General features: G+C 48.7%; 1 protein-coding gene and 1 long non-coding RNA gene across 5 annotated transcripts in view; one reads left to right on the forward strand and one right to left on the reverse strand.

Moving 5' to 3' along the window:
* On the forward strand, positions 1-3,790 carry LOC141574361 (uncharacterized). 2 transcript variants are annotated; one of them, XR_012501314.1, is made up of 4 exons: positions 1-934; positions 1,055-2,213; positions 2,297-2,964; positions 3,347-3,790. It is a non-coding gene; the product is annotated as an uncharacterized LOC141574361 (long non-coding RNA). The 2 variants fall into 2 exon arrangements; XR_012501313.1 differs by having other exon boundaries at positions 1,055-2,964.
* A 1,617-nt stretch (positions 3,791-5,407) lies between these two features.
* The window catches only part of GATAD2B (GATA zinc finger domain containing 2B), a 73,049-nt gene continuing 63,150 nt past the window's right edge, over positions 5,408-15,306 (reverse strand). For 2 of the 3 annotated variants that reach the window (XM_074349466.1, XM_074349464.1), the window contains 5 exons: positions 14,501-14,816; positions 13,064-13,266; positions 12,003-12,113; positions 11,729-11,846; positions 5,408-11,061 (listed from right to left, as the gene is read on the reverse strand). In XM_074349466.1, the coding sequence (XP_074205567.1) occupies positions 10,928-11,061; positions 11,729-11,846; positions 12,003-12,113; positions 13,064-13,266; positions 14,501-14,816 (882 nt within the window). In that variant the 3' untranslated portion in view covers positions 5,408-10,927. The remainder of the gene's footprint in view (positions 11,062-11,728; positions 11,847-12,002; positions 12,114-13,063; positions 13,267-14,500; positions 14,817-15,306) is intronic. The other variant, XM_074349465.1, reaches the window with a different exon arrangement.

The following is a 15,306-nucleotide window of genomic DNA, read 5'->3' on the forward strand; positions in this document are numbered from 1 at the left end:
GTACCCTGGGCCCCCTCTTCTCTCCACCCCTCCAGTTTAACTTGGGGCCTGCTTAGTATGCCAAGTCTTCTTAGCCCTGATACAGGCAGACCTCAGAGGTAGTGTGCATTCGATACCAGACCACAGCAAATATGGTAATAAAACGAGTTACATTAAAAAAAAAAAAGTCAAATTTTTTTTGGTTTCCCAGTGCATGTAAAAATCATGTTTACACTATACTGTAGCCTATTAAATAGCATTATGTCTAAATAAACAATGTACATGCCTTTTTTTTTTAAGTTGATTGCTAGAATTGCTAACCATCATCTGATAACGCAGCGTTGTTGCATACCTTCAATTTGTAAAAAGCAGTACCTATGAAGCAAGATAAAACGAGATACCTGTACTTACTGCCATAGGACCTTGGGCAGGTAATTTTCTTAATCTGTAAACTGGAAGTAAAACAGCAACCGCTCTGAGGTCTGGTCACTCGAGGACTAGTAGGGGGCTCCAGAAATGCATCCTGGGTGCAGGGGGAGAGTCCGTTTCTTGATCCCCTCAACTTGCTGTTTCCACCTTGCAGTGGGAGCCCCGCGGCTGCTGCAGGAGCCAGAGATCCTGTCCGGGCCACAGAACCTGACGCTCGTGGTGCACCAAACAGCAGTGCTGGGATGCATCGCCACCAGCCACCCACGGCCACTAGTCTCCTGAAGCCGCCTGGGTGGGCAGTCACTCTGCCTCCCAGAGCCCCCAGTCCTTTGCCCTTTCCCAGCTCTGACCCCTTGCCTCCCTGCAGACGGCCGCTCCATCGGCGTGGAGGGCATCCAAGTCCTGGGCACCGGGAACCTCATGATCTCTGATGTGTTGGTCCAGCACTCGAGCATCTATGTCTGTGCAGCCAATCGGCCGGGTATCCGGATCCGACGCACAGCACAGGGTGTCCTGCTCGTGCAGGGTGAGCCCCAAGGGCCAGCCAGGGAGGGTCCTCACCCCATGGGAACCTGGATGGGGAGAGGGGCAGGGGCAGGAGGAAGACAAGAGGCCAGGCCTCATCCACCTGCCGTTGCCTGCCCAGCTCCCCCCGAGTTTGTCCAGTGGCCGCAGTCCTTGTCCAAGCCTCCAGGCAGCAGCGCCATCTTCACCTGCGTGGCCCAGGGCGTCCCTGAGCCCCTGCTGGTCTGGCTGAAGAATGGGAAGGGGCTGAGTCCTGGGAATAACATTCGGCTGACCCACAACAACAGGTACCCGAGGTACCGCTGTCCCACCCCTCCACCCCACCTACACAAAACACTCTACCTCTACTCTCTGCAGCCCACACAACCCCCTGCAATACCCCCACCCACAGGAGGCTCTGTCCTGCCTGTTTCATACAAGCAATACCCACACACAGGTGGTGTGTCCTGTCTCCGGGCAGGTCTGTGGGTCTCGCCGCCCCCCTGGGGGAGGGGGCTCGGCGGGAAGGAGCCCCCAGCGGCTGCATGTGTCTTTCCCTAGCACACTGATGCTGGCGGAGCTCTCAGCCAAGGGCGAGGCCATCTACCAATGCGTGGCAGAGAACAGTGCAGGCTCCAATCAGGCCAGTGCCCGCTTGGCTGTGACAGGGGACCCAGAGCCACCCCCTGTCCCCAGGGCCTGCAGGCAGTGACTCTCTCCACCTCTGCCATTCGGGTGTCCTGGGAACCACCCACCTCTAACGGGGACGTCATCGGCTACGTGCTGCACCTCCAGCCTGTGGGAGGTGGGTGTGGGTGGCTGGATAGGAGTCCCTGGACCTAGTCCACTCTGCCTCCAGCTGGGGGTGTCTCTGGGTAAGTTCCTCTCACTCTTAGTGACCCCCAGACCTGTCTGGGCTCTGGCCGGGCCTCTGGGTATGTGGTCCTCTGCTACTTCCTTCTGCTCATCAGCCCCTTTCTCACCCTCAGCCTTTCTTATCCTGGCTCCAACTTCTGCAGCCCCCTTCCCTGCCCTCCTTGGAGGCCTGGCTGGGGCTTCGTGCCCACTTTGTGGGGGTGGGGGATGTTTGTAGTGAGGGAAAGGGATGCTGGTTGCCAAGCTGCTCTGTTCCTCAGAGCCAGCTGGCCCGGAGCTCCAAGAGGCCGTGGGCAAAGGCACCTTTGAGCATGTCTTCTCCAACCTGGAGCCTGCCACAGCCTACTCCATCCACTTGTGGGCCTACTCAGCAGAGGGTTCCAGCCAGGACTCTGTCTCCATCCACGCCTCCACCATGGGCAGCAGTGAGTGACCACCTCTCCAGCCCTGTAGAGCCCTGGCCTCAGGCCGGCAGGGATGCAACCACCTCATCCCATTTCCTCTGCAGCTCCTGCCGCCCTGGGCTTCTCCACCAAAGTGCTCAATGCCACCTCTGTGCAGGCCTCCTGGGAGCTGCCACCCCAGATGGGGCCCATCCAGGGCTTTAAACTCACTGCAAGCTGCTGGCTGCCCACTTTGAGGGGCCCCTGCTCCCGGCTAGCACTGTCAGTTCCTTCCTCTACACAGATCTGGGTGAGGCCTCCCTCAGTCCCCCTCCTCAGTGTGGTCTCGCCCCAGGCACTGAGCTTCCTGGCCCACACAGGCCTGTTTGCCTCACACTACCCTGCTCCCCCCAGAGCCAGCCGCCCTCTATGAGATCAAGCTCCAGGCATTCAGTGGCAATGGGGATGGTAACAGCAGTGCCCGCTTTGTCTTTCTATGTGATGTGCCTCTGGTCAGCCCTGCTGAGTGGGGTCCAGTAGGAGGGTAGCAGGCCTGGGGTCAGAGCAGGCCCCTCCTGTAGGACCCACGGCTGTCAGTCTTTGAGGAGGAGGAGGGGCTGGGCTTTGCCTTTTGCCTGGTCCTCAGATGGCACTGTGTCCACAGGGTCCAAGGCTGGGTGCTCTTGCAGCCAGGATGAGAGCAGCTCACTGCCTGGGGTTGTGGTGGGCGTCCACGTGGGCCTGGCTGCCCTCATCGTTGCCTCCTCTGCCTCCTTCTGGGCTGGAGACACAGGTAAGGACCAGATGGCTAATGTGGAAAACGGCTAGGAAGACAGTCTGCACTATGGTGGCACAGGCCCAAAGAGTAAGAGCTTTTTATCCATTACTAATCCATTTTACAAAGAAGGAGACTGAGGCAAGGAAGGAGCACCAGTTCTTCTCAGAGGTGCATGGTACCAGGAGCGGGAGGCGGCCGAGTGGGTTGCACGAAGCCGGGTAGAGAGCACCGGGGTTCACAGGTGGCAGAAGTGGCCAGAGCCAGATCCCTGCCATCCTGCACACAAGGCGAGGCCCCCAGGGGAGTGTGGAACAGGATGAAGGGCCGGGGCCGATGGATGCTAAGCCAGAGGGACGCCTCAGACAGGTCGTGGTGCTGACCCTTCCTATCTGGGCAGCCTCTTCTGCAGACAGGGGTCTCGGGAGTGCTGGGTAGTGCCTCAGACTGCCATGGACAGAGCTGCACGCCACAGACGCCAGGCTCCAAGTGGGAGAAAGCCGGGGGAGAAGACTGAACTCATCACCCAGGTGAGGGGATTCAAGTGAGGAGGAGCAGATGAGGGGGAGCGGTGTGCTTGAGGCCGAGGCCTGACCGTCTCCTGACCCTCAGGTGACTGTGGAGCAGTCACCCTTAACCCAGGGCTCTCCAAGTTGGGTCCCTCCCAGATGCCACCAACTCCAGCCCCACCAACGAATCTACCTCCCTCACCTTTCCCTGCCACCCCGGAGTCAGAAAAGAACCAAAGGTCCCTCAGCCCGTCTGGGGAGGGGTAGCCTGACCACAGGGCGAGAGGAAGGTGTGGCTTCTCTGCTTCTAACTTTTCCTCAAGAAATGGGGGAAACTGTCCTCCTCAACAAACCACATAACCTCAGACTAAGCCGTGCTCAAGTGGGCGTTCTCCCCAACCCGCTACTCCTGCCTCATGACTTCACCCAGTAAATCCTCTTGATCCAAACAGGAACCTGCCCAAAGACAGACAGCTTTCAGGGCTCCCCCAACAAGGGGAGGCAGGGCGAGGGGCTCTGTCATCACCTCCATCTTCCAACTCAAACCCCCCTGTCTGAAACCCATTTCTGTCTCCTCATGCCTAAGCTGAAGTGTGACCCAGGGACAGGCGACTGGCCTTCCTGGTGATCTGAAGAAGCAGGTTTGCAAAGGGGCTGCTGAGTTCCTTGCCCCCTTGTCCCAACAACAGAAGAGCACTGAACATCTGAGTTCACATGTGCTGTTCCTCTGAGTGACCAAATGCCCATCTCCCCCTTTCCAGCATCGGTCCCTTTTCAGGGGACATTCCTCCCAATCTGGTTTCTATTTTTGTATGGAGAGAATAGCTTGAGCTGAGGTTTTGGCGGCCTTGAACCCCCTGTCACATGAGCACAGAGGCTGTGGAACACCCCAGCCTCTATTCCCCTCAATTCTAGGTTTGCACAGAGCACCTCTTTCCCACTCTTCCCTCTGCTGACCTATGGCCCCCTGGCCCCCTGGTCTCTCCTCATCCAGTGCTACTATACCCTAGAACCAAAACCCGAGGCTCTCCCTCAATCTGTCTCTCCCTCTAGGGCTGTCTGGTATTGTGCCAAAAGTGGGGGAGGGTCTTGGAAAAAGGAAAACCTAGGGCTTAGGGGACCCCAAACTCTGTCCCCTCTGTGCTCCTGTAGGATGACGCTAGTACCAATGACAAGGCTCCAGCAAGGCTGGGCCCTGCCCCTCCACAAATGCTCCTTCTGCGTAAAGGGCAGAAGCAGCTGTAACTCAGAAATGTGGCAGGGGTTCAAGGGGTTAAGAACAGCCCCAAACTTCAAGTCATCGAGGAGATGGTATCCTCTCCTCTGGGTGGGCCTGGTCTAAGTGCTTTGTTGGAAATAAACCAAATGGAAAAAATAAATTAGGATCTGGTTAATGTTCTAGACTGAAAGGAAAATGTGGGGTGTCGTGGTGGTAAGACAGAGCAGTTCCAAGTTCTTCAGGGGATGCTGCCTTCAGACTAAGAAACTATATTCTGCAGTTTGCTAAGAAAAGAACAGTGTGAGCCATTGTTTAAGGTCCTCACCTGGAGAAACCAGCAAGCTATAAAGGATTTCGTTTAGAGACTAGAGCAGTGTGATGGGAAGAGCCAAGGATGGCTAGGGGACACCTCTCCTTAGTACAGAATGGAGATCTAGCATCTGGGTTAAATGCAGCCTCCTTCCAAATGCCTTTAGACCCCGAGTCATCAGGTAATTAAAGTGGGTTCAGTGGCTTCCAGAACATTGGATCTACATAAAGGTGGACAGGAACAAGAATACAGACGTAGGTAAAGACTTAATCATCCCAACTGAAGAAAAGTGTACAAAGTAAAGGGTACTCCATTGACTGGAGGGAGTACGAGCCATAGGTCATCTCCCAATCACCCCTTAAACTCTCCCACCAAACTGACGCCCCCACCCCTACCAAGACTAAAGCACAAGCCACAGGAAAGTTTAGAAACCATTCCTTTCTTTATTAAACATAGCTTGCAAGTGATAAATATTACAAAGTTTTTTTTTCTTTTAATCCTTTCTCCAAAAATTAGCTTATTATTTGACTCTGTCACTGCTGAAATGCTCAGCAGCATCTGAAACAGATGGGAGTGTATTTGCCTTTTTGAAAACCAGTTTCTATTGGTCTTAGTTTTTTTCATTTTAATTCCCAAACACAATGCAGAAAATTAGAATGAGTTTTTTTTTTTAAAAAAAGGAAACTTAAAGAGAGTTGTGCAAAAGGGTCTTGTTCCCCTCCCACCCACCCCATTCACAGAAGGCCATTCCCCATCCCACCTCCCTGCTCCCCACCCCCCACCCCCAGTCTATCCTTCCGCTTTCACCAGGGCTTCACCCATCATCCTGTTTTCTCTCCAGGCTTTACCAGCCAAGAACCTAAAGAGTATGGGAGTACTCAGCCCAGGCTGTGGGGACTTGGGCCCCTGAAGGTGACAGCTGTGAGACAGCTGCCTTAAGGGGGTTCCGATGAGATCTGAGGGAAGGAGACAAGATGTGGACTCTATCTGAGCTCTCCTCAGATGGGGGAAGTTCTGCATCCTGTAGCTCACAAAGGGTGTGAGTGCCACCGCCTGGGCCTTCACTGGTCAACCACCCTCCAGGGCAGCTGTTTGTGAGGTGGGTTTGCAGCCTGGTCCCTGCTCTTGGGATGACTAGAGGCATGAGGGCAAAGATGTCACAGGTCTGACTGATGTCCTAAACATCACTCTGCTGCCTTTCCCAAATCATAATCATAGCAGGGGCCTGGCAGCTCCCCAAGGGCACTGTCACACACACACCCACTTCAACACGAGTCACTTTGGTTTCCTCCCTGGGTTTTCAGCCCAACACTTTCCTCACCTTAAGTTGTTTTGTTTCGTTTTGTGGGTTGGGAAGGAAGCACAGAATAATTTTAAACTTGGTGGCCAATGATCCCCCCTGTCTGCCATCACTTAACAAATAAGAAAACTGAGACCCAGAAAATTAACTTTACCAAAGGTCACATGGCAGGTTAGCAGGAGAACTTGGGGCTAGACCCCAGGTCCCAGGCTGTGCTACCACCCCACCCCTTTGTGCTATGGTCCTCTTTCCTCTCCACAGTCTGGACTGGAGCCTTAGCTTTCACAGTAACCCAGCCTGACCCCAATTTACAAAGCCTAAAACTGTATGCAGATGGATATGGCTCTCCCTTGAGGAGACTTTCTAAGGATGACTTGTTAAAATGATTTCTATCATCCCCTGACAATCCACCTTCAAAGGCCCATGAAACTAGGTTCTTTTTTGGGGGGTGGGGGAAATCCCTTGCATAAGAAAGCTTGACACTGAATTTTGTTATATAGGTATATTGTATATATGCTGATGCAATCAGAGGAAAAAAAAAAAAAACAGTGCAAATACAATTACAATTCATAATAATACTTGGTTTCAATGCCCCCGGGAACTGCCCCATTCCTCGGCTACCTCCCAACCCCCAGCACTTCCCCACAGTTTCAACCTAATGCTGGGGGATAGGGAGGGTGGGCAAGTTAGGGTAGGGAGTGGGCTCTGCCAAGGCAGTGCTGGTGACCCGGAGGGACTACTCCAGGGTGGGGAGGCAAGGCACAAATTAGGGGTGGGTGGTGGGGGAGGTGGCATCTCTAAGGAGGGATGGGGTTGGAGCAGCTGCCAGTCTCAGTGTGCTGGGCCCGGCCCACTCCCCTACCCACCCTCCACAGCCCTGCCTCCCTACCCCCTCCCCTTCCCCAGAAACCCTTTTGCACGGATCATACACAAACGGGCACATTACAAAATGACGTAACACAGTTTCACAATATCCATGGCTAGGGCTTTTTTTTCTCTTTTTCAGGTTTTTTTTTTTTCTACACAATGTACAATTCTTTTTAAATGGATCAAGAAATAGCTTATATACACGAATGAGTCCTTGTTATAACATCTCGGCAGCAAATATCATAAGCTAATGAAGGTCTTGTTGGAGGGGAAGGGAGCCTAGGACTGGGGTTGGGGTGGGGGGTGTGGAAAGAAGGTTATGCCTTCTGGAGGAGCGGGGAGAAAAGGAAGTGGTTGGGGAAAAGGAACAAAAGTAAAATATCAAGAAGCATCTTTACAAAGCAGTTCTATAGCTAATTCCTTTTAAAGGGGAAAGGAAAGGTAACCAAAGCAGGAAAACATTTATCTCTGTGTCTTAAAAAAAAATTGTCTACCATACATACATCCAAAAATGTGGAAAAAATACTTATTCCAGGGATGAAGGAAGTCCAGATGCTGTGGTCAAATGACAAAAAATAAAATAAAATAAAATAAAAAATAATAAAAAGAAAGAAAGAAAGAAAAGAAAAAAGAAAAAGAAAAAAAATTTGACAAATAAGGACCTCTGTCCCTCACCTTTACCTAAGCCTTACCGCTCATCCACCCCTGTTTCAGGCTTCTAGGGAGTAAGCCACTGTCCATAAACTATTCTTAAAGCCTCTGGGGATGGAGGAAGCCAGGCAGAGCTGGTGGGATGCTCACTCTAGTATCACCTTGAGCTTCACTGCTCTAGGGATAAAGGAAAAAACTCTGAGCAAAAGGTCTTTCCTCCAATCTTTAGGGCATGAGGTTTAGTGTCTATAGGGCCCAAGACCTGGGGATGGACAGCAACAGACTTGGAGGGACACGAGGCAATCAGTGATGAAAACAGTAGAGAAATGAGGAAGACAGAAGGACAGGGGAGAGGGGTGAAGGGGAGGAGGTGGAAGGCTAATACTTTACCATGATTAGGGGAACCTCACCCCATCACTAATCCCTAGGAAAGGTGTGAAAATGGGGAGAAGAGAAGATAAGAAATCAAACCTCAGTGACTGAGCAAAGGGTCATGGAGCTATACTAGCAACAAGCAGCCTCTACGTAGCTGACCCTGAGGGGATAAAAACAGGGAAGACTCCACCCTCTCCCCTCAGTACCCTGGCAGGCACTGACTACAGGCCTTCCTTCCTCATCATCCCCATCTCTACACATCTTAACTTCCAAACCCCATTCAAAGGTGGCCTGGCTCCCAGGGAAGGGACTCAGCTCAGGGCAGGGACAGCCCCCAGCCAGACGGTATTGCACATTCTCTGTTCCTTACTTTTAATCTCAACTGACAAACTTGGGCACCTTGTACCTCTGAGCACCTCTGAGCTGGGGGAGGGGAGACATAACAGAAATGGCACTTCATCATGGGTGGGTGGGGCGGTGAGGAAGAGGCTAGACAGACATGCCATAAGGCAAGATGACTTACAGGGAAAACATTTTTAAAAAAAGCTTCCAATTTCGTGGAAGAGAGAAAAGCAAAACCAAACGATTTCTCCAGTGCTTTCAAAGCACAGAGGGCAAAGAAAAGATGTAAGAATATATCTTTATATATATATATATAATTTTAAAATAATCCCAGACCCAGTTCCATTAACCCCCCCTCCCTCTCCCACCACTTACAGTCAGGGGTTCCACATTCCCCAGAAAAATACTCGAAACGACCCCATCACTACCTGTTACTAGCGTCTCGCTTCCACATCATTTCACCACTGAGGGAGCCCAGACACGGGCTGCATCTCTACTCCTTTTTAAGTGCTCAATGAATTTGGGGGAAGGGAGGAAAGAAAAAAAGCCAGGAAGGCCCGTAGGGCCAGTATAATCACCCACAGTGGCTCTGGAGTATGGGGAGTAGAGGCCAGTGTCAGGGGAACTGAGCCTGATTCCAGCTCCTTCTCCCATCCCATCCCCAAACTTTACGGGGAAGATGTGCAGTTTGTATGTGTGTTAACTTTAAAAGTGCCTTCTTACTTTAAAAAATTATTTAATTTTAAAAAATAAACGTGGGGGAACTTCCCCAGGTGGCTTTCAAGGGCAAAATGTTAAACTCCTCTTCACACCTCGCTGCTGAGAGTATCCCTTACTCAAACTCTGGCAGCTTCTAGAGCTGAGAGGCAGGTGGGTGTATACTATGAGGAGAGCAGAAACTCCTACCTTTAAGGGGCTTCGCTTACCTCAAAAACAGCCTGGTCTCCTCCCCCTTCCCCCACGGTGTGGGCAAATGGGACGCTAATCTCCCCAATCCCCAGAACAGCAACATTGCACAATTCAATTCATTCTCTACATTAGTAGCACTTAATTAAAAAAAAAAAAAAAAAAGCACGATTAATAGAATTCTGGGGAGAAAAAAGACAACTACTTTCATAGCAGAGGTCCAGGACTGGTTTTGACATGACTTGTTTGGCTTTGAGCAGTTGGCTCTGCAGTTAGTGCAGCAGCATCAGGGCAGGGCTTCAACCTGACCAGGTGCCCTCACCCTCATCTCCTGGTACTCAGAGGGTGAAGGGAGAGATGAATGAGAAAGTCTCAATTGTTGGGAGAGAAACCCCTCTTCCTTCCTTTAAGTCTGTCTCCTCCCTTTGTCATCTGACTCATGCCCATTCCAGAACATCCAGCAAAATCAGGCTGGGAACCACCACTCCTCTATATTACAGTGGGCTGTGGTTACTGAGGGCAGGCTAGGAGTTCAAAAAAAGAAAAGAAAGAGGTGCAGGCAGGGGAGAATTTTACAAAGAAAGCAAGACAAAATAATTTTGGGCTACTTGGCCTGTAACATACTTCTCTGTCTCCACTGGGGTTAGGAGACCAATCTTCTTCCCCAGCATCCACAAGGCCAGGACCTGGTCTCAGTCCTCCTTGGTTCAACAGTATGCTCATCGGCGTGCCCCCTTCTCCCCCTTCTTCATGGATCAATTCCAGGGTGGTTAACTTCTAAAGCTTCTCCTTCTAGGCTCTTTCCCCTCATCCTTAGAGAGCCCAACTTCAATACTAAACACTGCCTCCTGAACTGTCCAGCCAAGAGATGCTCCACAGCTGGTGTGCTATTCCTTCTTGTTTGATGCCGCCCCCCGCAACCCTGGGTTAAGTGCATTTAAAATTTCTGCCCCTAAAACTCTCAGTCATGTCTTACTTGGCAGTTGGGGACCCTACTGCAATGCTATCATTTAACTGAATGTTATTTGTGTTTAAAAAAAAAAAAAAAAAAAAAAAGACTAAAGAGAAAAAGAAAAATACTGGGGGGGAAATAAAAAGGTTTAACCGTCCACTGAACAAAGGGAGGACACACAACATCATTAAAAAAGATAATAATTATAGCATAAAAACGAACTTTAGACACACGTCAGAGGGCTTACATTTCTCCCCAGGACCTCATTCTGACCTCTGTCAGAGGCAAGGGTCCACCTCAGTGTTAAAGAAAACTGAAGAGAAGACAGAGCGGCAGAAGAACAGATCGCAGCAGTGTGAAACAAAGGGGAGGTGGCGGGGCAGGGCATGTGTTTTCTTGTTGATTTCTACTTTTTGTCTTCTGTTTTTCTGTTTTGTTTTCCGTGTATGGTAGGCACCAGTACAGGCACTGCATGCGACGGAAGTTGGGGACAATGGGAGAGGAGAGGGGTAAAGGATTCAAGGTTGGGGCAGTACAAGTGGAACAGGCGTTATTTCTGTCCACTGATGGACTGCGATATAGACCGGGGAGGGATCATGTCTAAAAGATATTCCCGCTGTCGGTCTGCCAAACTGGGGGCTTTGTGTCCTCCGATGCCAGTGTTCAAGTATGCAATGTTGACACCTAGACCCAGGAGACAAAAGTGGAGGGCAGGTATTAAAAGAGGAAATGACCCCTTCTTCTGCATTACCCTGGAGCTGCAGAACTGGCAATGAGGAGGAAACATCAGAAATTATCTACATCTGTCCAGACTCAGTTGAGATTTATTTCAGTAGCAACTACCTCCCTGCTCCCAAGCTTTAGGAAAAGAGGTCTTTCCAAAACTTCAGTCCTACCAAGAATAATAAACATGGACTGGATGGTGTAGAAGAGTCAGAGAAAATAGTGGTGAGAAGAAAATAATCAAGACAAAGAGAGAATTACTGAATCCGCTTTGGTTTTGCAGCTGCTGACTGTGGAGGAGCATCCTTGGATCATTCACAGGATTAGAACAGTTAACCCTTCATTATGGCCAAAAGAGATCAACAATCACATGCCCACCGAGAGGGCACACTAGATATTAAATTTATAATGGCAGGGACTATATCATTTTCACCACCAAAATCCTAGTGCACTGTGCCTGGCATGTAATATGGATTTAGCGAATATATGCCGAATAACAGAAATGAAGGGAGCAGGGCCTAAAGAAAGCAGAAAACAAAAGAAAGAACAATTCGCCTGAAGGGGCTGCTAAAGAACAGCATACTAACTTGTCAATCCCTGAGAAAGTTCTCAGATCAGCCCTTCTTACCTGGCATACCAAGGAGGCCACCTGGCACAGACAGCTGGGGTGCCTGTGCGAAGTTGGAGAGCATGGAACGGGCAGATGTGGGTATGCCACGCTGGAGGCTGCTTTGGGGCTGTGGAGCCTGCAACGATGAGGGACAAGTAATCATAACTTTGCCATGATGGAAGGTGAAAAGGGGAGGTAAGGGTGTGGGAGTACAGAAGAACAGTATGATTTCCCACAGAAGAAAGGACAGATTGGAATACATGGCTGACAAACCCTCAAGAGAAATCCTCACCTGCCGAAGCGTGTGATGTCTCATTATGGTCTCTTGTTTACTGACACTGGACACAGCTGGAGCCGTAGTAGGGGAAAGGGCTGCCTGCTGCTGTAATCGCTGTTCAATTTCCTGTTGGGAGTCATCAGGTCAAGTTGGGCAGGACAGCACCCAATTCCCTAACCAAAACCTAGAGGTCTTCTTACCTCTAATGTTGCGAGCTAGTCAGAGGGATATGGAAAAGGCAAGAGTCCGGTGGGGTAGGTGCACTAAGATCTCTGGGTACTAGTAATCTACATGCTTCACTGATTAAGGAATCCCTCTGTCTGAAAAAGCTGGCTCTCAGAAGTTGGCTGGAGACATCTGGGTGGTGGTACCCACCCAGAGCTGACTGATGTAATTAAGCCTGATGAGTTACTGAGGTTTTATTTTTGACTCTTGTCTATCCATTTTCTAGAAGGCCCATGATGTTACCCTAATGGGTCTGATGGGTGGCGGGGTGGGAAATGGGATAGAGGAAAAGGATCTGAGATTCCCAACATATCCTCCCTTCTCCGAGAAACTCTCATTCTATTAATACTATAGGAGAGTTCACACACTCCAGTAGCACTCATCTTCACTCTTCACTAATCTCACTTTTATAATCTACCTTCTCCTTTGTTGTTTCTTTGTCAAATATGGACTGCAGATAATTACTTCTCTCGAAGAGATTTCTAGTACAAATATAAACCCCTTCCACCAAAATCCATTTGTTTGAGGAAATGAAGTCAAGAATAAAGGAACTTCTTGAGCGCTATCAGGGAAAGCCAAGTGTCAAGACTTTTGTCCCTTTCCTTTAACCTCAGCCATTATATGTCACTATGCTCGTACCCAATCAGAAAGAGTCAAATGGAAATGGGAAAGACAGGCTGGTAAGGAGGGAAAAAAGGGATCCCAGGCCTCTAGGTTCTAAGAACTTAGATGAGAAACCTAGATCACCTGGGCTGCGGGGATCACACAGACAACTCTTGTAAACTAGAAGGAACTACGTTTTGGGAAAACCCAACCTAGGCAGGTGGCTGGTAAGAAGTCAGAGTTCTTACCTGTTCCTGCTGTAGGGCTTTAACAAAAGCATTTTTCAGCCGGTTGGTGTGTTCTGCCTTTAGAGCCTTCTTCTGGTTGGAGGTCATACATTGCTCACACAGAATCTTACCATTCTTTTCTTGCTTCCAGTGAGGGGTGAAATCTGTGCGGCACTGGGCACAAACAAATGGTTCAACCCGCAGAAGTGAGGCACAGCTTTTCCCTAGATGCCAAACAAAAAGAATAATCAGCGGTTTCACATTTCCTCTCTACCTCCTGTTTCTCATCATCAGATGAATCTTTTTCTGAGAGTTTATTCTGCTGAATTGAGAAGACAACATCCACTGTCATCTATATGAACCTTGCCTCCCATATCCAACCCATATAGAGGGTTTGGATTTATAAAATACTGTAGTTTATAAAATACTTTTATTTCATTTGATTGCAACAACATTAGGGAATTAGACTGTACCATCCCCATTTACAAATGAGGAAACTAAGTCTAAGAAACACAGCTCCTAAATGACAAAGCTGGGACAAGAACCCAAGTTTTCTGGTTTCCTATTACATTACACTAAGAAAATAAGTGTCAATTCACAGCCAAAGGGTCCATGTAATCCAGCTAATACCTTTGCTTCTTAGCATCTCTTTACCTCAGACTGCACTTACCCCTATTTGTAATTTTTACCTATCAGTGTCTGAATTATTCACTTCACGATCTATTTATAGTCAATACTGAGCCCTTTAGGCACTTTACTATTAGGTGTTCCCTTAAATCCATATGTTTAGAAATTCAGGCTTGGGGGGAGGGTATAGCTCAGTAGTAAGAGTACCTGCCTACTATGCACAAGGTTCTGGGTTCAACCCTCAGTACTTCCACTAAAAATAAATAAATAAATAAATAAACCTAATTACCCACCCCCCAGAACAACAACAACAAAAAAAGAAATTAAATTCAGGCTTAATAACTTCCGTATGTATAGACTGTATGATGTTAATACTCTGTAGTCTGGTTCAGTGTTGTTTTACAGCTTTTATGTGGTCATAGTTATCCAAATCAGTCTATTATCTCAACTATAAGCATTCAAGTGGCAGGGACTGAATATAATAATGCAGCACAATGCCACATAAACACTGACATTAAAAGTAAGTGTTCTAGTCTTCAAATTATGCATGCATCATGCTAGGCATAATTTTAAAGAACAATATGTTGCAAAAAATTGGCAAGATATACAAAATACACAATAAAAAATAATAAGCTTAAAATATACATACAAAAAGGTTTTTGATCTGTTGCTCCCAAACAGCCTCCAAATAAGGGATAGGCGGTAGTTTGGCAATAGTAAGGAAAGATTATTTAATATTACCCAGTGCTCTGTGATCAACTCTGCCCATATCAGTCAGGTTTGGCAACCTCTCGCTTAGATAAAAAGACTGACCAGAAAAAACAGTCTTACCTTGACTGTCGATGACACTCTGTACGACTTCTTCCAAGCCTACCATGTAGATGAACTCGCTATTGGCTGCACTAGGCAGGAAGTGAAGCAAGGGAGCAGGTGGTTTAGGGGGTGGAATCTCCAGGAGTGTCTTTTCCAGCTGTTTGCGAAGGGCCAATTTGGCTGCAGCCTGTGAGTTGGCAGCATCAGTCATGGCGCTGGGGCTAGGAAGTGGTGAGGACACTCTGTTCACGGTCCCTGGCTGGATATGGGAGGCAAGGTTCATATAGATGGCAGAGGATGTTGTGCGCTGACAGGGAACAGAAGAACTTGACTGCTGAAATAGATTGATTATAGGGGTCAGTGATGGTATGTGGGAGAAAGGATCAATTCTTACTTTCATGGCAGAGAATACTATCTGATTCTAGTCGAAATGATTTAGCTTCCCCCAAACTCAGAAAAAGACAGGAGGTAGCCAACTTCTTCATTGAAAAAGAACTCTGGCACACAGGAAAAAAGAATGATACCGGTCATGAACTAAAGCTGTTAAGAGATAACTGAGGATGTAGGCTGCTTTGTCATACAACCTTATGCTACTTACTCCCTAAATTCCTCTCTTTCTCCTAGGCAGATTTTAGCTTACTGCTGCTCTGCTGTATATAACCTCTCTTCACTATTATATTCACATAATTCCTCAATGCTTACACTTCTGGGATCACTATCAACCCACTAAAATTACCTTTGTTGTCCTAGGCTTTCTCAGTGTTCAAAACTTAAAATCTATGGTCCCTTCAACAGGGAAAGCAAATAAAAGACTTCTCTGTTTC

This window comes from Camelus bactrianus, chromosome 21 (genome assembly GCF_048773025.1).
Source record: "Camelus bactrianus isolate YW-2024 breed Bactrian camel chromosome 21, ASM4877302v1, whole genome shotgun sequence".
In the NCBI taxonomy this organism is placed as follows: domain Eukaryota; kingdom Metazoa; phylum Chordata; class Mammalia; order Artiodactyla; family Camelidae; genus Camelus; species Camelus bactrianus.